Source organism: Malurus melanocephalus, unplaced genomic scaffold (assembly GCF_030028575.1).
Source record: "Malurus melanocephalus ecotype Western Australia unplaced genomic scaffold, MMel_1.1 scaffold_7, whole genome shotgun sequence".
Lineage (NCBI taxonomy): Eukaryota > Metazoa > Chordata > Aves > Passeriformes > Maluridae > Malurus > Malurus melanocephalus.
Window position 1 is genome coordinate 4070983 of NW_026623239.1, and position 25909 is coordinate 4096891.

Below are 25909 nucleotides of genomic sequence, written 5' to 3' on the forward strand. Positions count from 1 at the left end.
CCAATGCAGGAAATTTCTGAATTACTTTATCTGTTTCAAGAGGCAGGAAATTCATTAGAATAGTCTATTTTGTACTGTTCCCTTTAAAGTTTGGCAAACAACAGTTCAAAGATTGACAGATCTAATGAAAAATTCCAACCATGGTATTGGTACATGATCATAGTGAAGGTTGATTTTATCCTAAAAAGAAAGAACAGGGAAAATAGATTGAAAATGAACCATAAAATTCAGTACTTGCCCATTGATACAAAATTCAGTCACTCTGGATCACGTACCTTCTATTGTCATGACAGATATTTAATATCATGGGATCAGGGAGAGAATGAGAATGGTAAGAACAAGAAAACATGTGCCTTGAGATAAGAACAATTTAATAGGGAAAGCTAAAGCTGTAAGCTAGTAAAACACTACACACTACTACAATACCGGGAATGCATTCACCATTTCCTAGGTGTTCAGCTATCTCCAGGAAATGGAAATCTTCTATTTCCCATCTTCCAGGCCTCCAAAATGTAAAACTGACTTGGGGAGACAAATGCCATGACTTGGAATATTTTCCTCTTCCTTCTTCCCCAATTCTAAGTATTGAGTATGATATCCTATGGTTTGAAATATGTCTTTGGTCAGTTGAGGACACCTATGTACTATCTTGGTTTGAAAGACAGGTGTTTGCTAATGAAGGCAGGGACCCCCCTTGGAGTGATGGATATGACCCCCCCCCTTCCCTCCGAATTATTATAGCTTTGAAAAATCATGGGCTTTCAGGCAAGAAGATGGGTAAAAGGGAATAATAGTTTTTACTAATATGTATAACAAGGTGAAACAAGTAACAAGAACAATAGCAACAACCAGCCCAATCCCAAGCCCAGTGACAGCCTTACAGAGACATAGCCTCCCCCTTGGTGCAGTTAAAGTYCCGTTGGCAGGGATACTGTTGGCTCCTGGCTGGGCAGGGGGGTGCAGCGATTCTCCGGCGGCTGCAGGGGGTGCTGTGCCGCGGGTCCCGGCTGGCTCAGATCTCCCGTGTCGCCAGTGATTGACAAAAAATGGCAGAGGTGGATGGAGAAAAGTTTCTCTGCAGAACTCACAGTGGAAACGCTGATCTTGGTGCTCCTCTGGGCAGCAAGAAACCCAGGACGGCAAAGAGACGGGCAGAAATCCCACGGCTGTGAGACAGGATGGAGCAGAGCTCACCCCTGAAGCTGGAATCCCTGGCAAGGCACAGGAGAGAAAACCACGGTGCAGCAAGCAGAAAACTCAATGAGCAGGGGTGCTGGTCTCCGCAGAAAAGGGCAGGCCAGCTTTCTCCGTAGCAGCCAGCGATAACTCCCTTCTCCCAGCGAAGCAGCAAAACTCCAAATCCACCCCCCCCCCCCCACCACATTAAAAACACTCTCTCCGAGCACTTTGCCAGACAGTTAAGGTGGGGCCATAGGTATCATTATCTTTGTTAATCACCCAGCCATTAAAAGGATGACCCGGCAATTAGTGTATCCCAGCAACAAATGGGAAAGAAAAAATTCCCAAAGAAAGGGAACAAAAGGAGAAGAATTTTAACCCACAACAGTACCAGCTGTGTCCTCTTCCAACTCCTTGCTCATCCCCAGCCTCCTCACTGAGGGACTGATGTGAAGAGAAATAAAGGCTTGGGCTCTGGTAAGCACTGCTAAGCAATAACTAGAACATTCCAGTTCTATCCAAACTGTTCATCACAAATCCAAACCATAGCCCGGTACTAGCCACTGTGAAGAGAATTAGCTCTATCCCAGCCCGAACCAGTCCAAGGGGACAGGAAAGTGTACAAGCAAAGCCAAGTAATAGTGGCATATTAGATGCTGTTCAAGGTGGAGCAGTTTATCTATGCCATATACYATAAACTATAAACCGTATACCACAAACCATAAATCATAAACCATGTRCCATATAAGACAGTACTTGAAGAGCAATTACACTCTTAGATTTAAAGTGTTTTTGATTAGAGACAAGTCAGACTGCTTCAAGAGGAAAATGCTCATTCTGATTTATCTGGAGAAGATCAGACGCAAATCTGGGGGAAAGTCTTAATTTGCGATTAGAACTCAGGAATCTTAGATCAGATGTCGAATTAAACAAAATTGGAATTTCAGTAGTAAAAGACAGTGCTGATAGAGGAAAATAAAGCAACAGCACAGATTAAAAAAAAAAANAGTGCTGATAGAGGAAAATAAAGCAACAGCACAGATAAAAAAAAAAAAAAAACAAAAACAAAACAAACCATGTAATAAGTAAATGAGTAGAAGAAAGAAGAGTAGGAAATAGAGATAAAAAAAACAGATGCTATTCTAAATAGGACATGAGAAGTTTTTTATTGTAATGATAATAACTGAACCCTTCATCTGCTGTTGAACTACTCTCATCTGGATGCTGCTTTGCTGCCTTTGCATTTTATATCCATGTTTCATATGCTGTGTACTAAAGTTATAAGTGGGCCCACAATTACGWCTGCTTTCACCCTTGCTTTACCAGTTTGGCCTCACGTGTCTCTTGAGAAAACCATCAGAGCACACAGGCAAGAGATGGATTTCCTGGTTGTCTCCATGCGTGTAGCAAAGGCCCTTCAGCCACCATTACAAAAGCAAACATTTAAGTAAGACATGTGCGGGCAATGGACTCATTAGGGGAGGTACTGGTGACCTTCTGGCAGAGATCCAAAGAGCTTGMAAAGGAATGGGGATTAAAATATCCATAAGCTTGCTCAGCCTGTGTGGTTTGGCTGGCATAAAAGCCAAATAACAAGCTCATCCCCTAGGAAGAGAGGACAAGACAGCAAGCAAAGTAGCCGAAGGTCATTTGGCATTTCAGAAAAGGGGATAAAGGCACAGTGTAATGGCCCAGTAAATCTGACTGGAGGCCAGAGCCAGGAATCCTGATAGGTCATTGTAGATCACTCTTGCATTTACCCTGTGGCCAGAGGCTGGTGCTTCCACTTTTCTGTCTCTTTGTCTTCATATCATCAAAACATGGAGGATGATACTAAAATCTTTTTCAGGTATTTTCTGATAGTTGATTTAGTAAGATTTTGAAAAAGAGAAATATACTTGGAAATGTTAACCATCCTATTTGTAAGTTAGAAATCCTCATGTGTCATGTAATCCTCAACCATTATGTTCAGATGGCAAGTTTGCACTGTAATTAATTTCATAAAGCCAGCAGCATGAGCATTTCCAAGCAATACAGAGAACAAAAGCTACACATTCCTTGGAACTGGTCCCTGAAGTCCTTTGTGTGGGGATGGATAGACAGAGACACATATTTGTAGGCACGAGTGAAAGACCCTGATAGAGACTTTTTATTACATAAAATATAATCTTGCTCTAGTAATAACAAATGATGCCTCTTAAATTCTCTGATTTGGTTGGTAAACTGGAGAGAAAGGAGGAGGAAAATTACGACTTAATAGAAATCATTTTTCTCATAGAATTGCTCATGGTTCTTCAGTGTGCTGACTGGAGGAGACTTAGTCAAAGAGGAGTGCACTCCTCCAAATGTATTTGCTCCTTACAAATTGTAGAGTGACAAGATAYGAGGATGAAGTGGGGGCATGAGGCAGTGGGGCAGAGATTGAGATGGAGCATGCTCTATGGCCACTGTTGCTATCATACAATTTACTTTTTTAATTTATTTTTTGTTCCTCCCTCCCTTTGCTTTTACCCTTCTCTGTAGCCCCTCTTTTTTCTGTTTTTGCCTGTAGCTCTGTCCAAGCCTGGTGGAGCTGCAGGAGAGCAGTGCTGATGAGAGAGACTCACTGAGCTAATTTCACTGGGGAGGGCTGTGCATGTGGATTAGAGATGCTAATGGGGCATTACAAATACCTGAGGGTCATGTCTCATTGCCATGGCAAGCCAGATTTCTTCACATGAACTGCGTGCGTCTGTATCTAGGAAGAGGCTTTCAGTTTTCATGTACACTAAATTTTCTTTCTTTATCACACTGGACTTGGTTGCTCTGAAAGCTGTACCCCAGGCTGCTCTCAATCAACACTATTTACAATTCATCCAATCCATTAAGATGCAAGTTTTTCAGGGTGGTGTTTTCATTACAGGTTCTTAACTGTGGCTCATCTCCTGCTGATATTACACAAAACCTGCCAAAAGCTTACTTTTGTAGATAGAAATGAATCTTGATTAGTTTCCAAACGTTCTGTTAAGAAATTGTACACAGCATCTAAGCTCTAAAAAGCAAGGTGATTTTCTTTTCCCAYGACCATTTCAGTAAAGGTATTTGTCTACTTTTATCCACTTTTTTTGTTTAAATTAAAAAAAAAATCAGATATCTCAAATTCAGTACAGCTGAATGCTTTCTTTTTGGATTGCATAGCATGAGGAGTAATCAGAAGAGAAATAAGCAGGAGTAGCAGTTTTTATATAATTTGCATTTCTTTTTTGTTTTGTGTCTAAATAAAGGTGTTGATGTTGTATGGTTCCTATTCAAATCTATATGTTCATGTGCTGTTTAAAATGTTAATGCTAATGTAAGTAGGATAGTATCTCAACCCCTCACTGCTCAGTAATCTCCAATATCCAACATCTTCATCTTCTCTCCCCAGCACTGCAGTGACAACACCCACCATTGCCAATCAGATATGAATATAGTAGGTGCTTGGAAGAGAGGTTACACTGGAAAGAATGTTGTGGTCACCATCCTGGATGACGGCATTGAAAGAAACCACCCAGACTTGATGCAGAATTATGTGAGTGTCYGCAAGAGTCCAAATTTTCTGCTTTGTTATTTCTAAAAAAAATTTACTGCTTCTAGAAAGATGAAGAGAGTTGGGAAGGAGGAAGAATTATGCAAGTGTATCCTAAATTATAACACCAGTAGGAGGAAGTAAGATAGTTTTTGATAATATGTATTGTTTTAGTTAAGACTGTGTTTCATCTGAACATATTTAATAATATCAGGATGCCTCTTGTCGCTGAGTCCTGAATTTTTGAAGGACTGGAACCAATTACTGGTTTTTTTTTGTCTCCTCTGCAATTTTTTATTTGATATCTTCACACTCTCAGAATTTAGAAATGAAATAACATTGTTTTTTAACACGTGTGRCTGAATTCCATATTTGGCCTATACATTTAGTCAGTGACRCAGAAGCTTTTCTCAAAGACAGTAATCTTTCCATGCTTTACTTTTTAAAGCTATTTATCTTACTGCTAGAAGCAATATGAAAGAAAAAAGAGATGATTCACTCAGCTAAAAACAGGTGTAGTATTTTGTTGTAAAATATTCTTTCTAGTAAATCTCTTTTGACTCTACTGAKTGCCCTCACAACTTGTATTAGAGCTGTGTGCTTTGTTTCCTATGTCCTTAGTCTCATGTTGCCTCAGAACATTTCTGTTTGCTTGTGGTTCGCCATGTTTAGATGACTGGTTTAATCTGTCTTGGAGGCTGATAACACACAGGGAAGCTCCTTCTCCAGCAGGCTACTTCCTATGTTAGTGTCAGAGTTTGAAGCTGTTCAGAACATCAGGGCCACATTTTGCTTCAGTGATTTGTCCTSTCCTTTGGCAGTAGGTCTTAGCTGAAGGCACGTGACCATGAGGACATTATGAATGGTCTGAAATAAAGTGTGCAGGATAYACTTCTACTCTATTACTTCTCTGAGTAATAAAACAAGCAAATATGTTTGGATTGAGCTGGACTGGTGAAGATGAAGACATGCATGTACCTTCACTCCCATTACAGATGTAGATCTTGTTAAAGACCCCTAAGGCTTTTTTTGCCATCGAGCTTATCTTCTTTGTAGAGCATTTAGCTCTAAGCATTAGAGCACTAAGAAGGTGACTAAAACATCCTTAAGAAACCATTAAAAACTACAATAGTGTCCACAGTTTAAAGCCACTTATTCAAGTTAGCGATATTTACATGCATATCCTTTCCTATGCTATATATGGAACCCAGTTGGGAGGGTGCAAACGTAAGTGGGGGGCCATTGCCCAAATTATCAATGTATGTTTGATCCTAGCACATGACACGTCTTTCATTTTAATATCTTAAATTAGTTAAATAAAGCAGGTATTTTCTCCTTTTTGCATGACCCAGATTATATCATGTCTCCTCCAGTAGYGTCCTTCCACTGAATTTAAAGCAACTATTTATTTCCTTCCCAGCTCCTCTCTCTCTTTCCTCTTGCCAACAAAGAATTGCCCCAAAGCAATATACATTGCTTGTTTGATCACAAATGCCTTCCATATCTCAGATTATAGGTGATGTGAGTGGAAATAGGAATATTTGAGGTGGAYGTGTAACTGGTTTTGAACAAAGAAGAGTTTAAAAATTGTGTCTTGCCGTGTCAATACACCACACACTACTGCATCCATTAATGAGAGCCATACAAACCAGAAGCTTTTTATTCTATAAACTATTTTCAGCTATAAGAATCTTGATAAATATGGAACAAAAATATATCTTGCAGGTATTTGAAACAGTTATTCTCCCAGGAAAATGAGGAAGCCGTTTGTGTTGCTTTCCAAGATGTAATTTTATAAGAATATTTCTATAAGAAAATTACATTTTGCTTATTTCTTGAAACAATGGCTGAAATTTCAGTTATGGTCGTGCAGATAATTTATTGAATCTTAAAACATATAGCAAAACCACGGGGCAGAGAATGAAATCTCTTAACTTCCAAAAATTCTTAGAAGAACAGTAGTCTTCTGATTAAATGAAAGGCCATTTTCTATTTCCTCCCTAATGCTGAACCTGCACTTTTTCAGGGCAATTTTTTTTCTTCTCTCTTATCCAAAATTAAAATAAAATATATCATTCCTGTATATAATGCTTTCCTAAAACACAGTCATTATAAAACCATAGGACTGTTAGCTAGCCTAATTATATATTTGTAGAAACCTGCTAAAGAATGTATAAGCCATATGAGTCGATGCCTAATTAATTAGCAACTGGTTTTCTTTCTTTTGTTGGATACAGGATTCACAGGCCAGTTTTGATGTAAATGGAAATGATTTTGACCCTATGCCTCGATATGATGCCAGCAATGAGAACAAGTAAGGCACTATGACACCCTTCACATTTTCAATCTAAGTAACCAGATAGAAAGTACCAATTTATCTATGAAACTCTACAAAACTTGGTTCCTCATAAAACAGAATGGTCTGCATTAAAATCTTTGTGAAATACATAGTTTTGTCTTTTCCATGCATTCTGTATGACTCCTTGAAAGCAATTAAAACTGTCTGAAAACAGATTGAAGTTAGTCTGAGAGTTCTGAGCATGTGGAATGAACCATTTTCAATCCATTTGGGAGGCAGAATATGTGGTATGACTTACTTTTCTTAGATATCATTTCATTGAATAATTGAGGGGTTATTAAGTGACTGTCCTAGGTGTTATTAAGAAACTGTCCTAGTTTCTGGTTTTCTTGAACTTTGTAGAATTTTTGTATTGAAGAAACAGGCTAGTTAATGTAGGTTGTTGCTTTTCTTTTTTCTCTCCAATGATGTCTTTTAAAATGGAGATTTTTTATGTGGAGTTTGATAGAAGCCTTATAAACGCAGCAGTGGGAATTCTGCCAAATTATATCTGTGTCACATGACTAATTGGATGTGTCTCTGTGAATGACATTATTTCCCCTTCAGAGCTCTGCTTTCTGATATTTCTCATTTCAACTCTGCTCTTTGGATGTGCTTTGGTTCAGGCTTGGGGAAAATCAGGCAGGACACCTCAGGAAGTCCACCTTTCTCCCCACATGCGTATTTGAGGGCAGTTAACTGTTGGTAACATTTTCTTAACTAGGTAACTGGCAGAAAGAAGTACCTTTCTGTGGAATTGCATCATTTGGAGGAAGGAGAATCCTGCTAGTTGTCAATAGGTTGTCAATATTTTGACTGTGCATTTTGTTTTCTTGAGGTTTGGATTGGTTTGTGAAAAGCATTTAATACTTTCTGCCTGGAGAAAAGAAACTGCAAGGGATGAAACCTCGTCCTGTACACAACTGAAATGCCTTGGGGGCTGTGTTGTTTCTTTCCTACAAACAAATTTTCTCCAGAAGAATGCAGCAAGTGCTGCAAGCAGGGAGTCAGCTGCAAAACATGACGCTTATTTAACTGCAGGAACCAGCTGGAGCAACCTTGGATCACACTTCGATGGGAGAATACTGTTCTGGTTAAAACTTTCTTCATAAAGGGAGGGAAGGCTGYTACATGGTAGTAGGACAGGTTGAGAAACAGGGCCTTGCCACTTGTCCTCTGCAAATACTCATCAGTTGAGCTGCCAGTCTGCATCACAGCACATCCCTCTCTTCTGTCTAACACACTAATCCATACTCACACTTCAGGGACACATCCTGGCTCATCTGTGTGACGATGTTCCTCTTCTTGGACTTGGGGCCTGACAAGAGTACGCTTGGAGACTTCCAAATTTCAATGCACTTTCAAGGACTTCTTGGTGAAGCCAGAAGCCATAGACCTTTACCTGTGCAGCTGGATCATTTGGCTGAATACTGAAGTCACTTCCTTACAAAGCATGTCCAGAGAAGAGAGTCTGCTTTGTGTTTTATTTGTAATTTTCTTCGGGATATAAATTTGGACTGCTTTGTTTCATTCCTGGAACCTGCCTCCCCCTTAAGTGCTTTCACGGCCCAGCCCCCAAGGTCATGCAGTGAAATTTGGTTGTAGGAAGGAAGAAGCTGTACTGGGCTTTGTCAGTGTTATCAGGAGGTACAGTGTCAGTGTGTAGTCAGCTTTTGGACACTGAGGCTACATGAAGCATGTTTTCGGTATAAGATTACTTGGCAGCCTCACCTCTGCTTAGAGGCTTAATATTTATAATTAGCAGATACACCAAGTGTGATTAGCAGCAGCTAACCACCTTCAATTTTTGYAGCTCCTGCCCTTTTTACCCATTGTTCATAGTCTCAGCAAGAATTAAACCACTACACAGGTACCGAAAAGCATTTACAGCCTGTCCATATGTTTTGTGTCTAAAATGTCTTCAGGAATTCAGATTGTCTAGCATACATGGCCATTTGGCACTAGATACTCCAGTTGTGGCTGGAAGGCGAGCTAAACACAAGGGAATATTCTGAAACCTTGCATTACAAAGACTTCATAATGTGTAGATCACTTTGGTTGAATCCTGCTTCTTGCTGTAGCAACTGGACAACATTGCGTAACAGTAATTTGTGTTTTTCAGTGAAAGTGGAGTGTACAAATGTGCCGTTGTTTTGCGAGATGATACAGTTTATTCTGCCTCATTTTATAATCCAGCCTTAAGGGATGGAATGATAAAGAGCAAAAGGAATTGCTGTAAAAATAAACAGGTGTCTGGGCAGCTTTTCATGCAGCTGAGAAACATCAGGGTATTGGATCTGTGTGCTAGCTTTTCACTTTTAATTAGAGTGAAGACTTTCTGTTGCTGAGGCTTATTGGTGAGCAAAAAGGAGTGAGAAAAAATTAACTGTAGATCGCTTTAGTGTGAGCACCAGAGTGGCACTTTCCAAAATTATATTTTGGAAGTTTTATACTWAATCTTCTATAGCTAAGGAGTACAGGAGGGTAGGAAGAAACATTAGACTAATCTTTCAAGACTTGTAGTCAAAATGGGTGGGATGATAGTTTCTTTAACTACTATGGTATGTAGGCGTACTGCCAGAAGTTTACTTTGGTTTCTACAAATTGCAGCAAATCACAAAGCTTGTAAATGGTACAGGCCTATACTAGAGTTTCCTTTTGCTCAGAGGCAGTCAGCTGTGGATGAAGTAATTTCTGCTATGCAAAGCATCTTGTTTGGCTTACTGCTTTATACTTTGTCTGTTATTCCACTGCTATTTGTTAACATCTATATTTAAAAAAGCAGGCATTATAAGTCACAGGTCCATACACAGAATGCAAATGGGATCACTTAAATGGCGTTGTGTTTATTGTATAGCCTCAGGAATAAAACAGTAATGTTTGTAATATTTTTTGATTTTCACAAAAAAAAACCTTTTTCTGCTTCACAAGAAATTTCTTAGGGATAGTATTTCAAAGCTTAGGTTTTACTGTGGTGAAAGGTACTTTTATAAAACAGAGGGTCTTAAAAAAACACTCCTTTAAATCATACCGGTTTACTTGAATGCAGTTCTTATTAAACTTACATAAGAAAAAGTAAAAGTGAGCTATTATTTCTGTTTTGGAGATACTGACTCATTCTTTGGATGCCTCTTCCACATTTTTTAATGATGCATTCCACTACATAAATAATTTATTTCAATAACCTCCAAAATTGCTTTTTAATGAGTGTAAGATTTTTGAGAGACAACAATTCTCGTMGTTCAGAAATTATTGGAAACAGAATCTCTTACGTCTAAACTTTTCAATATGGGGACAACTTTACATTTTTTCTCACAAACAAACAGTGAGTTGGTGAGCTTCAATCCTGTTTGATCCAACACACTGGCATTATTTTGGCTTGGCATCCATTATGATTCATTATTAGTTTCCTTTGCCAGCCATGTTATTGCAGATGCTCAATAAAATGCCAAAGTCTTCATTTTCTTTCCAGAGTGGCAAACTGCTAGTTTATACTCTCTGCTTATGGTGAAGGCCTGTAGTATGTCCAGAATCAGTTAATCATACTGGTTGCAAGATATTTGACAGGCACATCCGCTTCTGTTTCCTCCKGGATAGTAGAAAGAAAATTGAAAAGCTTCATTGACTGCTGTGGCACTATTCAGGGCAGATATCTGAAGAGCTGAGCACAGCTAAGTCAGAGAGCCTAAAATCTCTCATTGGTGGCTTGAAAGTTCATCTCAAAAGGTTCCTACAGCAGCATTGTGACTGAAGGGAGTGCTGACAGCTGGGAGTGTCTTTCTATGCAGTCTATGCATTTTAAATAGTGGTATGCACCTGTTGCTACTGATTTGAAATTTGCTGTATTGTGTGCTGCAGACAAAACTGAAGGGAAGATGAACTGTACAGAGAAGTACTGCTGCAGTATCTTGTGCTTTCAGTTGGAGTAGTTACCAGCTCTTAGGTAAAGACCTTTTTTTTTWAGAGGGAATCTTGGTTGTGTTTGTTCTTTTTCTATATCCTGACTTTTCAACTTTACTTTCTCCAGCTTAAAAACCAAAGCATAAAGTGATGTTGTCAGCTGGCAGAGTTTGGTCTGTTTGATGCCAGAAAATAATCTCTGATAGCATAATAGGAAGGTAATTTAGGCTAGAGAATTAACTTAATGTATATGTATTTCAGATCAACAGAATTAAATGCTTACAACTGAGTGTGCTGTTGTTGATTCCAGGCACCAATAACTAAATATCAGGTGTCTAGCATATCTCARTGTCACTGCAAATTGAAGACACTTTGATTAGGTTTACAAAACGGTGTATTTTGGATTGTTTTGTCTGTCTGGTGACATGTTCTTTTGTGAAAATCAGGGTCTGAACCAAGCAGACAGAGGTCATTGGTCTAGAAGCTGCGGTCAGTGAATACAATCTGATTTATCATGTTTGGGTTCTGTTCTGACTCTAAACTCAATGCTGTTATGGCTGCATCATATTTTGCTTCAATTTTTACATATGTAGGTTGTGAAGTAAATTCAGTGTGTTCCAGCTTACAGACTGAGATGCCACTTTTTACAAAGAGCWTTGTTAGGGATTTATCAGCTAATCTCCAAGTTAGCTGCAATCTAGTGACCTGACATGGTTTAGAAATGGTATTTCCCAATTTGCTGTTCCCATTAAATATTAAAGACCATGTGTTGCTCCTTTCTCTTCTTCCTGCTCCCTTACAGTGGGTGGGAGAGGCTGGAGAGGAGAATTAGAGGTGTAAAAGATGAAGATCATTGATTGAGATAAGAACAGTTTACTGGGAGCAGCAATGAAGTAAGAAGACCTACAGTAACAGCACTAACAACAGAGTGTACAAGATAGGTAAACAATTCACATGTGATTGCTCATGATTGCTCGCCTTGAAACCCAGAATCTGACCTCACATTCCTGCAARCCAGCAATCTGACAAATACCCCTCTGAACAAAAGCCTTCTCCCCTTCATGCCTCTGGGTGGTAAAAAATAACTCCAGGGTCCTGGCCCCATCCCTTCTGGCTGCTGCAAAAGTTAACCTTCTCTTGGCCAGAGCTAAGTCATGACCCAACCAAGTCATGATGGAGCATGAAGAATATCTTACTCCATGAGATACTAGATCTTGCCAATAGTTGTTGATTGCCAGTAATTAAAGGTGCCAGTGTAAAATTGTAAAAMATAAGGGAGATAAACTTTGCAGTTTGCAGATTTGTGGTGTGATAAAGTATAATAATTTTACAGATTCATTTGGAGAAATTTTTTCTTCACTTTCTGTTTTAACTGTTACTTAGAGTCTTTGTGTGCTGTCATACAACATGCTTGTCCTTCAGGTTGCCATACCTCAAGGGCAATCATCATACCTGCTTCATTTCTTCTCTCTCAGGGTAGAACTGAAGGCATGTGTAGAGTCTGCTAGCAGAAAACTTTATTTTCTTGAAAGGAAAATGTTGTAAAAACATGAAGCATAAATCTTCAYTATATAGTGAATTTGATGTTTTTCTTTTAATGTAAAGCAGGTTTTTACCCTATGGAAATAGATGAGGTATGCATTAAAATAGAACATAAAACAAACTAAGTGTTGATATTTTGAAATTCTCATTTTCCTGTTTCAGAGTAAAATGTATGTTCATTTGAAGTTTTCTCAGAGTAAGGGGCATCTTTGAATTACTGGAAGCTGAGGACAACTAGCCAGGCTAGAGGGAGGGGCAGTCTGTGTTAAGTCAGTGCACCTACCCATGACAAGTGCCTTCATCACTGGTGTTAGTGATCAGTCCTTGATGGCAGCACYTCATATTGATGAGATATTAAGAGATTCATTGGACTACAAGCATTGAGTAAGTAGCCTTTTGATCCATGTTCCAGCTTCAGTAGTGGAAAATCTCATCATGAAAGTTTTGTCAGACTGCCAAAAATTGTCTTTTTCTGGAACTCTTCTAATTTGCTTATTATGTTATCACACTGTGTTACATAGTCCTGTCTGAAGACCATATGTAGTATAGTTTATAATTTTTGAGAGCCATGGGAAAGACAGTTCTTTGAGTAGTCATTGAAAGTGAGAGAATTGAAACGGGAATAACCAAAACCCAAATTCAGCTAGTATTCCAGTCGAAAGATGAAAAAATTGACTATTTTCTATACCCTGCTATCAGTCACTGAGCAGTATTGTTTCCTGCATAACTGATGTTTGAGAAACAGTGCTCTTCCTTTTTGTGATGTATAGGACTCTCATAGTTTCATAACATTAAACCACAACACTTAAGGAAAGCCTTCTTTCTGTTTCTAATTACTGAAGTACCAGACAATGAGCTCACAAATAAAATTAAGTTCTGAAGCATTATGCAACTGCTTTTAGTGCTTTTATRTAAATTACTGATCACAATGATTCAGATGTTCCCTTACAGTTCAAAGTCAACAATAGGAGGGATACAAACTTGCSTGAATTCTTTTCTATTGAGTTAGAAGTGAAAGGTTTTTTCATATGGTCTTTTCCCCAGAGTAGGTATTTTCTCTAAACATATGTCTGTATTTTGAGGTTTTGAACCTAGAAGGGGAGAATTTACAACTACAGTAGTCTAGTTTTGATGTGGTAAAATGGTAGACCAGTTTCAAGTTGCATKCATGTATACATACAGGTTTGCAGCTGAATAGAATTTGAGAGCACAAATACATGTTTTCTGTGCTTTCCCCTTTTCATGTGTTTTAGGTATTGGAGAAGGTTAAAGAGTGAATCCATGMTGCATATGTGGTAATTGATTTTGCTGGATGGTTTCACAGTTAATCAGCACAGTCACAGGCATTACAAAATGCAATTCATTGAGACTTTTCAGCCAGGGCAGTTACAACGCTAAATACCCCTCTAATGTTTGTGGCATCAAGGCAGACCTCTAATTATAGGTTTGATGAAACAGTTGTGAATCCAGTGYCAAAAGCTTTTAAATTGAAGCATTTTTATAAATATCATATTATTAATGGTTGAACTTTGCAAAGTTATGATAGAAATGAATGTCTTAATGGCATAACTAGGGGGGTTTTATAAGAAATTTTCAGATGTTTCTTTTTATGAATGAAAAATATGCATTTGTAAGATTATTGCTGTTGGCAGGTTTTTTTTTAAAATAGCCTTGTTTTACATTTCTATGAGTGTATAATTTTTCTTAAAGATACAGTCAGATTATTATCTTGGTCACTTAAAAAAAGTCAAATTTCTCTCTTGAAGGCAAATTAYCTTATTTTTGCCTGAAGGAAAATAATCAAGATAGAGAAATTCAGATGTAGAATTAAAGGAATTGATATCATAGACGTAGATTGGACTGATGATTGTGTTTAACTTGGTTTAAAAAATTACTTATATTGCTATAGAGACTCGAAACAATCAAAAAATGTCGGATGTTAGAAAACTGAGGAAGAGACTATGGCTTTTTTACTTATCCAGAATGTGTGATGGTGAGGCTGTTGGTTTGTCAAGGAGGGGCTAATACAGTGTAATGAGAAGGTATGTGTTACTTCTGCTTTCAGCCCAAACTTATGTCCCTGCACTTAAGTCTTCTTAAGACTTCATGAGCATCAGATAAACAGCTGCTAACTTGTTCTGCAGTGTATGTGTGAGAATTAAACTTCTTATGCTGAAACCCTTTTTCCAATAAAGAAGAAACTTTGGTCCTGCTGAATCAATGACTTTCATTAAAAAGCAGTTATCAACACAGATAGGAGTAGRACTTAAACTTCAACCATTTCCTTATTCATCTTTGAAATGCATCTTTAACGAGAAATGGGATGTCTGTTCAGTGCAGAGTAGCATATAATTAAATTTTCRGTTAAGCACAGTAAATACTTTGCAGTTGAAATTGTGCTGAAAATTCAAGATTGGTAAGAAGTGTATCTCTGAGCTGGAACATGGTGCAGATCCAGAGTTACATGATCTTTAAAATGTTGCCTCACCAGACATCCACTATTAAAAATAAAGTATGTAGAATAGGTGAAGATCCATCCATGACCTCTGTGCACATCACTGTATTGTTGCTCTTTTTTGTGTTATGATTTTAGGATCTTTGCATCTGTCAGTATCTTCCTTGCATTAAAGAAATTTTTCCCTAAAAGTATTCCCCCAAACTGCTCTTGGGATCTTCAAAGGCTTCCAGGACTTCTTTTCCTGCTAAGGAGATCTAAGCATGAAACTCCATATTTGCATTGTTTTATTCACAAAATATKAGTCATTTCTGCTTAGATGTGATTTCATTAAAACTGATCCAAAATATTTTTGAGAAGGTTTTGTTTTCTGTTTCAGTTGTGTTTCCATTACATAGAAGTGTGGAGATTTTAAGTAAAAGAAGGTTGCTCAAGCACTTGAGATCTCTCCAGCTGATACAAATTGGTGTCAGCGTGGATGAAAAACATGAATCTGAATATACAATAACTGATAGTATACTGTCATACCAATCTTGTGAAATGAAGATATAGAATGGGAGATAAAATACCTAGGTACAGGATGTATCTGTACTAGAGGAGGCTCATGGCCATGAATTTAAGGTGATTAGTTCTTAATAATAAAGGGGTCAGGAATGCTGGACATACTTAAAGATTAAGGAAGTTTAAATTTTGTTAAGAAAATCTTAAAGATGGAGGAGCAGACCTTCCCTATTTGCCAGAAGGTGAGCCATCAGGGAAGGAAATCGGCCTGATGTAATGTGGAGCTTTYGCAGGAACTCAAAGGAAAAAAAAAAGAGGATTTATAGSCTTTGGAAGAAGGGGCAGACAACTCAGGAGGAATACAATGATGTTAGGTCATGTAGAAAAAAATTAGAAATGTGAAATCTCAACTAGAACTCTGGCTACTGGCTACTRCTGTAAAAATAAAAAGTGGTTTTATAAATACATTAAGAATAAAGGAAGGCAARGAAAATCTGCATTCTTTATTAGACCTGGGGGAAGCATCACCGAGGATGAGGAAAATGTTGAGATGCCATACCTTTTTTGCCTCAGTCTGTAACAGTAAAGCTTGCTAGGTTTCTTTCCATCATTTTTTATCAGTCCTGCCTCACCAGGGAGATCACAGATGAATGGAGGTTGGCTAATGTGACATCCACCCAGAACAAGAGCTGTAAGGAAGTTCCAAGGAACTATAGGCCTTTTGGCCTGACCTTGGTGGCTAGCATGGTTATGAACATATCATCTTGACTGTGATCACACAGCACATACAGGAGAAGCAAGGGATCAGGCTCAACCCGCACAGGTTTAGAAGAGGCAGGCCRTGCATGACCAACATCATCCACTTTTATGACCAGCTGACCTGCCTAATGGAAAATGGCAAGGCTGTGGATATTGTCTACCTAGACTTCAGCAAAGCCTTTAATACTGCCTCCCATGGCATTCTCCTGTACTAGGTGACAGCCTATGTCTTGGGCGGTCAGGCCCAGAAATGATGGTTGATGGTGCATCCAGCTGGTACCTGGTCAGTGGTAGTGTTGCCAGGGCTTAGGATCTGCAGATCAACAGGGCGGGGAGGCTCTGCAGAGGGATCTGGAGAAGATGGATTGATGGATTGAGGCCAGCTGTGTGGTTCAGCCAGGCCGGGTGCTGAGTTTGCACTTCACTTACAGCAACCCCATGCAGTGCTACACACTGGGAACAGTGTGACTTGAAAGTGGCCCAGGGAAAAGGACCTGAGGGTACTTTAGCTGACCTGACAGCCAGCTAAACATGAAATATCAGTGTGGTCAGGTGGCCAAGAAGACCAATGGCATCCTGTCTTGTGTCAACAATAATGTGGCCAGCAGGGCCAGGGAAGTGATGCTCCCCCTGCGCTTGGTCCTGGTGAGGCTGCACTTGGAGTTCTGTYTCCARTTCTGGACCCCTCACTTCAAGAAAGACATTGAGATGCTGGAACATGTCCACAAAAGGGCAATGACACTGACGCAGGGTGAAGAGGCTAAGTTCTATGAGGAGCTTCTGAGAGTGGGGTTATTCAGCCTGGAGGAAAGGAAACTCAGGGGAGACCTTGTTGCTCTCTACTAATGTCTGAAAGGAAGTTGTAGTAAGGCGGGGGTTGGCTTCTTTTTCGAGGCAACCAGCGGCAGGATGAGAGGACACAGCCTCAAACTGCACGGGGGGACGTTCAGGGTGGACATCAGAAAGAATTTCTTCAGAAAAGGTTGTTAAGCATTCAGATGGACTGCCTAGGGAGGTGGCTACTCACTTTCCCCGGAGCTGTTAAAGAAACAGCTGGACATGGCTGATGCCATGACCTAGTTGACATGGTGAGACAGTGAGAGGTCTAACATACTGGTCTTGAAAATCTTTTCCAACTTAAATGATTCTGTGGTTCTGTGAAAGAACATAGGCATTAGTGTTAGTCATGGTTCTCTGTTTTATGTTTGTGACCTTAACAGTGTTGATAATGCATGCTTTGGCTACTGCTGAACTGTGCTTGCACAGCACCAAGGCCTTCTCAGTTTCTCACACTGCCCCTGATTAAAGGAGGCTGGTGGAGGACAAGAGGCTCAAAAGTGACATAGCTGGGACCAATTCCAACTGATCAGAGATAATACAATCCAGTCTTACTAGAAAACTATAGAGGAGCAGCCATACTACCACCTTTCTTCCTCCTTCTCCCCAAAGAAACAAGTTATTTCTATTTTGTGGAAATAATGTGGTATTTGGTTTCCAACCAGAGATACCTGAAGTCCTGAATGACCCAGTATAGGTTACTTTACTGCTGTCATCTTCTGGTGTTGTTAATATGTGAGAGAGGGATAGTGTCCCAAACAGGAAGGAGATCTACTGGGAATGTGGTTTATTTTGTTTGTCATTTTTAGCAACTGCCTTGGAAAGGTTCAGGGATACCTTTATTGGGCAAGAGTACTGTATTATTCTGCTGTTATTCAAAGTTAAGCAAGTGAGGTTATTAGGATACTGCAAAATCTTAGTTGTAGGATTTTGTTCTAGTCACTGAGACTGTTGGAAACTGGAACAGAGAAATTTTTTTTTATTTAACCAATAATCTCAAGTGTAAAGAATTAGTTGAACTAACTATATTTAAAAAGTAATTCCATTCTTTTCTTGTATAAAAACACATTCCTGATTTTGTCCTTTTCCCCTCATTAAGCTGCGTAATGTAGTTGTTCCCCTTAGCATTTTGCTAGCCAAGATTTGAACTTGGCCCTTTGCCTTTTTTTTCTGTATGTCATAAGCAAAGTGATAAAGCTGTCTAATCTCAGAGATTAAGGATGAGAAAAGTGTAGACAGGTATTCAGTTCTTCCCGAGTGTTTACACTACAGAATCACAGAATTAACTAGGTTGCAAAACCCGTTTGAGATCATAGAGTCTAGCTGATGACACAGCACCACCTTGTCAACCATGGCCAGACCATGGCACTAAGTGCCGCATTCAGTCTTTTCCTTAAGACCTCTTTTCTACCACCTCCCTGGGCAGCCCATTCCAATGACCAGTCTCTATTTTCCATGAAGAAATTCTTCCCAATGTCTGGCCTAAGCTTCCCCTGGTTCAGTTTAAGGCTGTGTCCTCCTGCTGTGTCGCTGGTTGCCTCTAACAAGAGACCAGCCCCCACCTAGCTACACCCGCTTTCATCATTGTGGAGAGAGATAAGGTCTCCCCTGAGCCTCCTTTTCTCCTCTATTCTTGAGGATGTACAAAAAGAGACTTTTATAATTGCTTGTAACCTCCTTGTTCTATGACTGTCCATCCTTTCTACAGCCTCTCAACCAACCTGCTTTTGGTTATAAAAAGAACTTTTTGCTTATGTGGTAGGGGAATCTTGAAGTCTAAGCAGCCGCATCTGCGTCAGTTCCAAAAGCAGACAACATAGTCCTTTTCATTAGGTGTCTTAAGTTGTCATGTACTCTTCCAAGGTAATATTAGCCTTGATGTTACTGTTGAACAGGTTTAATTCCAGAGCACAGGAGCTGATCTCTGCGGGTTTTACTTGTGATTTGCTTTAGTGAATAAGAGCAAGATCTGGATGGCCCACCTTAAGAAGGTTACTGTACAGTTAGTGTGAAAAAAAGCTCATCTGAAAGTTTTGCTATTTCCTGGTGATGGAACTGTGTTATTTCTTCTCACCAAAGTTTTTCTTTACCTTCAGAAAAGAGATAGAATAACAATTTTCCCTTGGATTAAAGCATATAAAGACATCAGTAAAGATTTATTTTTATTTTTAATACATTAAACTAATTTTAATTAGTTTTAGTTTAGTTTAATTTATTTTAGTTTAATTAGTAATTTTAATACATTAAATATACTTGGCTAAATAAAATTTCCTGATTTTGTTTGATATTTTTAATTCTATGTCATATTACATTGGGTCCGTCAGACCATCTATTCATTGTTCATTTTGAAAATAAAGAAGGGCATATTTGTTTGATATGTTCAGTTAATTTGCCCATTCACAAAAACAAAACTGTAAAATTATAGTTATATTGTAGAGACATATTCCTTTCCTAGGTTTATATCAGAGCTTCACACTTGGGACAAATTAATGCTAATAGCTAACAAATGCTGAGAGTGGCAAGGCAGCATTGCTATTACCCACTCTATTAAGTTTAAAATTTGCGTGTCTCATGTGTGAAGTGTTCCATGTGTTTGTTTTAATGCTGTCATCTTTGATTTTATTTGTGAGAAATAGATGAAATATTTTGAAGTTATTCTAAAAGCAACTTCTCATAATCATGCAAAAAGTCTTTAGCCCTGGGGATGTTGACTGGAGACCTTCCAGTCCTGTGCTGTAACCACATTACAACACTGTGATGCTGAAAAACACTATCCTGTCTGTGATGACACCCAGCTCTTTGGCATTTTTCTTGGTATCTCACATTGAAGATTTGTGTAACTTGTTTTTCATATTTACTCTGTCATCTTTCTCCACTATTAATATCCAAATATCTCTCCTTTGGGAAATGGATTTATTATTGCTATTTTTCAGCTGTAGCAGATTGTGTTTTGAAGGCAAAAGATTGATGTTCTGCTTGCCCATACTTTTAACCTCTGATAATTTCTTTTCATGTCCTTATTCAGATGTTCCTAGAACAGCATCCCAACCTAATGTCAATGTGTTTTTCTCCCTCCAGAGTATTAGAGAACATTCATATAGGAACAGTTTTAAAATAGTATTTCTAAAGAGGTATATAAGACATTACTCTGGGAGGATGCAATAAAGTGCATTTCTGATGATTGCTGTTAAAATATGTTAAAACATGCTTTTTCCCCAGCTTTTTATTACACTGTAGTCCTTCAGATACTACATTACTGGATTATATACCAGTTTAAGAGACAGCTTTGAAAACATTTGAAAGCTTCCCTAGAGAAAGTTTTGCAAAAAACTGATTGCCAATTCGGTTATTTTCCTACAGGTAGCAATAGCTACCTGAATTTCCGTTTTTCCTCTCTCCATGGGATTGAAAATAATTGTAACACTTGAAGTTCCTTTATTTCTATAATTTACAATCTCTACCAACCACATAGTTTACTTTATGCTATAAGTTACATCCCTGGGATTCTGCTCTAATTTATAATAGTGATTAAGTTGGATTTTTATTTCTTAGTAGTCATGCATTTTCTTTATGCATAAGAAGTTTCTCCCTCTGAGAAAAAGACCATGCCACGAGATGTGAGCAGACCTGAATTTGCACACATTACTTGGCGCAGGGGTAGCCAGCATGTTTGATGACACAGCGGAAATCTAATCTTTTTGACGGGGCTTGTTGGATGTAGCTACCATAGTAGCAGGTATCCATATACTCTATTTGGAGCCAAGGAAAAATTTGAGCTGTTTCTTCCCATTTTCTTCAGGCAGCCTCCCTCCAGGTGTGACTTCTATCTGTCTACTTTCTCTACTGAAAACCTTCCTCCCATCACTTCTTCCCAAACTCGGTACCCATGAGGGATTTCTTGACAATGCAGTCTCCATCTGGGAAGCTGCAGCTTAGCCACATGTCTTTCACCAGGCAAGCAATGATTTATTAATAAATGATAGGCACTGAGCTGATGTGTGCAGGTATTTCTATGTTTTTGGAGTATAGTTATATATGCTGTGATGTTTGAATAATAACATCTCAAAACTTGTATGTGACACCTAACAAAGTCATAATGAGAAAAAGGGATGTTTGGTATCATACCCTGTGAATAATTTTTAAGACACATCTTTTCATTTAAATATTAAGTCATTTTTTAAAAAAACATTACTTCTAATACAGAGTTAGAAGGTTATTTGAAAATACTTGAAAAGAAGGATCTTTTCAAGACTTGGTTTCATGTGTGATTTCTGAATCATTTATTTCAGGCTTTTCAAAATAATTCTGTAAATGGATAAGAGATTTACCAATTAAAATCAAACAGGATTTTTTTCAAATGAAGAAGAATTAGGCTTTAAATTTAGTCATCATGTGAAAAATGAACTTTAAATCTATTTTTGAAAAATGCTCTTATCAAGTTTGGCATCCACATAATGAATTGTGACGGATTAATAGGAAATTAGTTGAGGTAATATAATTGCAAAATCTTGGTCCAGCTTTAGAATTAATCACCTTCTAACTTGTCACTTTGATTTTGTGAACAAAGATTACACACATTTACCTCATAGATTATGTATATCTTACTTATCAAATAAACTGAATAACATTCTTTGACATTTTAACAGTTTATCATTGATCATTTATATTGCTTATTTTTTGTTTCCTTTTTCCCTAGTCCTGTTTGTTATGGTTCTTGTTACATTAACCAGTTCCAAACAAGTCTTTTTAGTGTCTCCCATCTAAGTGTCTTRAAAGAGTAAGGGGGAAAAGTTACACCCATAATACCAAACTAAGGAATGATTCTACCCAAAACAAGCTGTACCAAGGGAAAGCAGCAGTGATTCTTGTCTGTAATATGAGTATCAATTTTAATTAAAAAGTATCTGTGTTCTCCATATCTGTGTGCAAGCAAAACTGTCAACCTGCCCCAGAAGAGGTGTACACAATTGATCTCAGTCAGCCTCTTCTGAAGTGCTTGCTGTGTTGTTTTCTATTTCTTACTTTGGCTTCTTAAACTTCTTTCTTTTTGGCTACCCAAGCCTTATGTTATGTATCTTTGTCTCGTCAACTCTCCATCTCTTTTCCTGTCTGGTCTGAAATGCTGTAACTCCTCTTCATAGCACCTCCCTAAAGTTCCCTGCCTGCTCCTGCTTGCTTGTGTCACATTTCTGCAATTGAGCTGCTTGACTGCATGAGGGTGAGGGCATGACTTACTGGTAGAAAACACCCTGTGAAGTTCATGTTAAAGACAAAAATTACAAAACATTGGGGTAGCTTTCCTACGATGGGGACAATACGGATGGCCACCGTCACCTTGTAGAGAGCATGGATCACAGCGAGACAAAGCATCCCACCATGGCTTTTTATAGTAGGGAAGTGGGTGAGCAGCCCCTGGATGTTTTGTGTTACCCTTCAGTGGTTCTTGAAATTGAATACTTGCAGTTCAGCTCTATTTCCAGGCACAGAGTGTACCTCTGATGGGAAGTATGCTTCTGACATTTTTTGCTGCTCCCAGAAGGCAACCGGCTTGCAGTGTTAGCCCAAGACAGGATCAGGAGGTGACTAAGCTTTAAGCATACCTGGCATACAGCTAGTCTTAGCCTCACCTCTAAACAGCAGTGTGGGCATTGGTGCAATCTTGCCTCCCTCTTGGCATATCGTGCCTGCTGCAGATTGGATGGAGATACACATTCTAGCAATAGGAGTATTTGTGAGAGAATTCTGGACAAACGTTTTGTTTAAATGTAGAATTTTGTTCAAGATTGAGAACCGATATCTGAGACTCCTTTCTCTTGTGAATTACGTATCATTGCTGCATGTCTCTATTACAAACTGTGAGTGTTTCCAATAGGCATTTCCAAGAGTTTAATGTCATTGTGATAATGATGTTAAAACACGTTCAGAGGAATATTGTAACATGGGTATGAATTACTGTGAGGGGTTAAGTCATGCAAGACATTGTGGATCAGTGTTCATTTAGCATCTGAGGATAAGCTAAGTCAAAGCCTTTAATCCCAATGGTTTGTGCTTACTTGGAAAAATGTTTATCTGACTGCAGGCATGGAACCCGTTGTGCTGGAGAAGTGGCAGCCACGGCAAACAACTCTCACTGCACAGTAGGAATTGCCTTTAATGCCAGGATTGGAGGTATGTGAAACAATCTCCCACAGGAAAAAAAAAAAAAAAACTTAACTAAAGAGCCATTTGTGCTAAATGGTGCATTCAGACCTTTCTCAACAAGAGAAAGAGATTTGTATGAACAAGCCTCACTGTGTTAGCAAGTAAAGCTCAGTTGTAGAGTGGTTGTTCAATGTCAGTACTGAAGGAGTTTGTCTATGGTGGCCCTTCTGCAATGCTCTCTGGAACACTGCCTCTCTGTACACACCAAAAAATAGGGAAACTTCTGATAAAAACATGACCCTGGAATTAGGACATTGGGATTTTCTCACAGATTCAGAGCTCTTAAATTATGTACTTTGACAAACCATSAGTAAAAGTACGCATCTGTAATATTGCCTTGCATATTGATCCCAAACAAAACACTCTCAAAACATAATGCAATTTTGTTGTATGGCTGTGGTTGGTGAGAATCTTCTTTTGATCCCTATGGATGATAACATTATTGCCTGACAATCAAAATTTGATCACACATTTTTGTTCATTCAGCCAAGAAGTTTCAAGTGGTTTCTGGGAATTCTTGGTCACTGGTTGCTCAGTTAATGTCTTTAGCTTAGTTTGTGGCAACTTGGATTATCAAGATGTCATCTGATGTCTCCCAGGATGTGGCCTGCCCGTGACAGATTGTAATATTTCTAATGAAGTTTTATGTGGAACTTTTGATGAAGTCATGGAATTGGTATATTGGCTTTCAGTTGAAAGACTTGTGGCTTGAACTCATTAATTTTTACTTTTCGAAAYAGAGCCTAAAATAGAGCCCATCTGTGAAAACAGAAGCATGTTTATCTGTTTGTGCACCAGAGGACAGTACAAAAATATGAGCAGGCAGACTTGAGACCATGTTTCCATTATTAAAAATACTGCATCTGTTCTCTGCTGGATCAGTACAAGTTTGATCCAAATCAAATGTGAGCACAGATGCATTTCAAATTAGCCAAAGCACACAACATCATCCTCATGTCAGCTTTCTGTTTTCCTGCTGGGTAAACAAAATTAGGGTAGACAATACCAGATGCAGGATAAGGTTACAGTGATGCAGAAAAAAYAATTCCCCTCAGGTGAAGAACCTTCCTGTGCAAAGGCTACCCTGTCAGAGTGGTTTGAAAAACAGGTCATCTCATGTGAACATGGCATTTAACTGAGTACCACCAGCCACRAAATCAGATTTTTTGAGTTGTCAAACCAGAGTCAGAGGAGAGTTAGTGGACTGATGGAGATAAGAGATGGCTTCTGAAGAAGTCCAGTTTTTGAGTGGGATAGTCACACAACCTGCAACAACTTGGACATGGCTTTGAAAAGTTCTCCAGAAGGAATAGTGGCTTCTTAATAGCTTATTAATTATTAAGCATTAGGAATGTGCAATAATAATAAATACYCTCCAGGCATATTAGCTGATTCACAGCCTTTTTTAAATATAGTGTAGAAACTGATTCAGAYGGACACAGTGTGCAGGTAATAGAAATATTAAAGACTAAGTACAAGTGCCTTTTTATTACTTATTCTTAAAAGCAAGCTGGAAATTAGTAATGCTGCATAAAACTCACTTGAGGTGCCACCTTTTAAAAGGATCAGCATTTGGAAATAGGAGTTCAGAAAACTCAACAGATAATCTGCAGAAAATCAGAGTCAAGAGGAAGTTCCAGGGAAGCTCCACAAAGATAAATATCTTTTACTTCAAACCAGAAAGAATTTCTGGACACATAAGGGGTACAAAAGATATAAAGCAAAAGGGAAAAATAATCTGTCTCATCAATATGTCATAGAATGCTGGCAGCTGAACAAATCCAGTTAATGATCTTACTGATGGAAAGTTGTTAAGGAGATATCAATTAATAATGCACACTTTTCTTCTAAATGTGTTTGTACTCCTTGTCTCATTGAAGAACCTCTGATGACAAATAGGTCAAAACCAAGTCTCTTAGAAAAACTGAGCCTTCTCTTGAAATGGTGTAAGTGGAGATGTAATCTGTGGAAAAGAAAATTTTAGTAAAATTGTAGTCTGGATCTTCAGTTTTTTACAGGTTGTGACATGTTTCTCATAAAAAATTACACAAGTTTCTGCTTCACTAAGCTACAGTCTTTTTCACTGAAAGACAAACTGCATCAAAGGGATAGGTTTTTTTTCAGATTTACTCTCTGTAGTAATCACACAAAACAAATAACCATGTACAGAGCATGTGAGACTTTTTATGGGAAGGCTTGGTTAGGTTGCTGTTCTTGTTGCAAACTGATTGTGGAAGTTGTAAAACATCTGTGGGGATTTGGGTGCTTAGTTACTTGGCTGGGCTCAAGTCCTGATGGGAAAACAGTTACACTGAATTATGGCACAACAGATGTATATTGTCTTCAGCTGACAAGAATTAGTTCAGCTGTTTCTTTAAGTTTAAGTCAGATGCTGATTTGAAATAAGCATTTTAAAAGAAAACTTCCTTTCAGCTCAGTTTTGCATGTTTCCTGTGATTCATTGAAAATTTATTCTAAGTAAAAAGCCACTTAAAGTTTGCAATTACAGCAAATGCTGGAAAAAGTTTATAGGGCTCTAAAGTCTTAGAAGGAACAGTCTGCAAACGTAGTCTGTTAATTGCCTTCTGGGCAGCTTTTGTAGTCTTATCACCACATGCCAAATGGAGTTTGGAGGATGTTGATCAGCAGA

The 25909-nt window shown here is 38.5% G+C and overlaps 1 protein-coding gene across 2 annotated transcripts in view; it reads left to right on the forward strand.

Moving 5' to 3' along the window:
- The window catches only part of PCSK5 (proprotein convertase subtilisin/kexin type 5), a 220019-nt gene that overhangs the window by 66360 nt on the left and 127750 nt on the right, over positions 1-25909 (forward strand). For both annotated transcript variants that reach the window (XM_057372770.1, XM_057372778.1), the window contains exons 4-6: positions 4586-4729; positions 6964-7040; positions 23138-23226. In XM_057372770.1, the coding sequence (XP_057228753.1) occupies positions 4586-4729; positions 6964-7040; positions 23138-23226 (310 nt within the window). The remainder of the gene's footprint in view (positions 1-4585; positions 4730-6963; positions 7041-23137; positions 23227-25909) is intronic.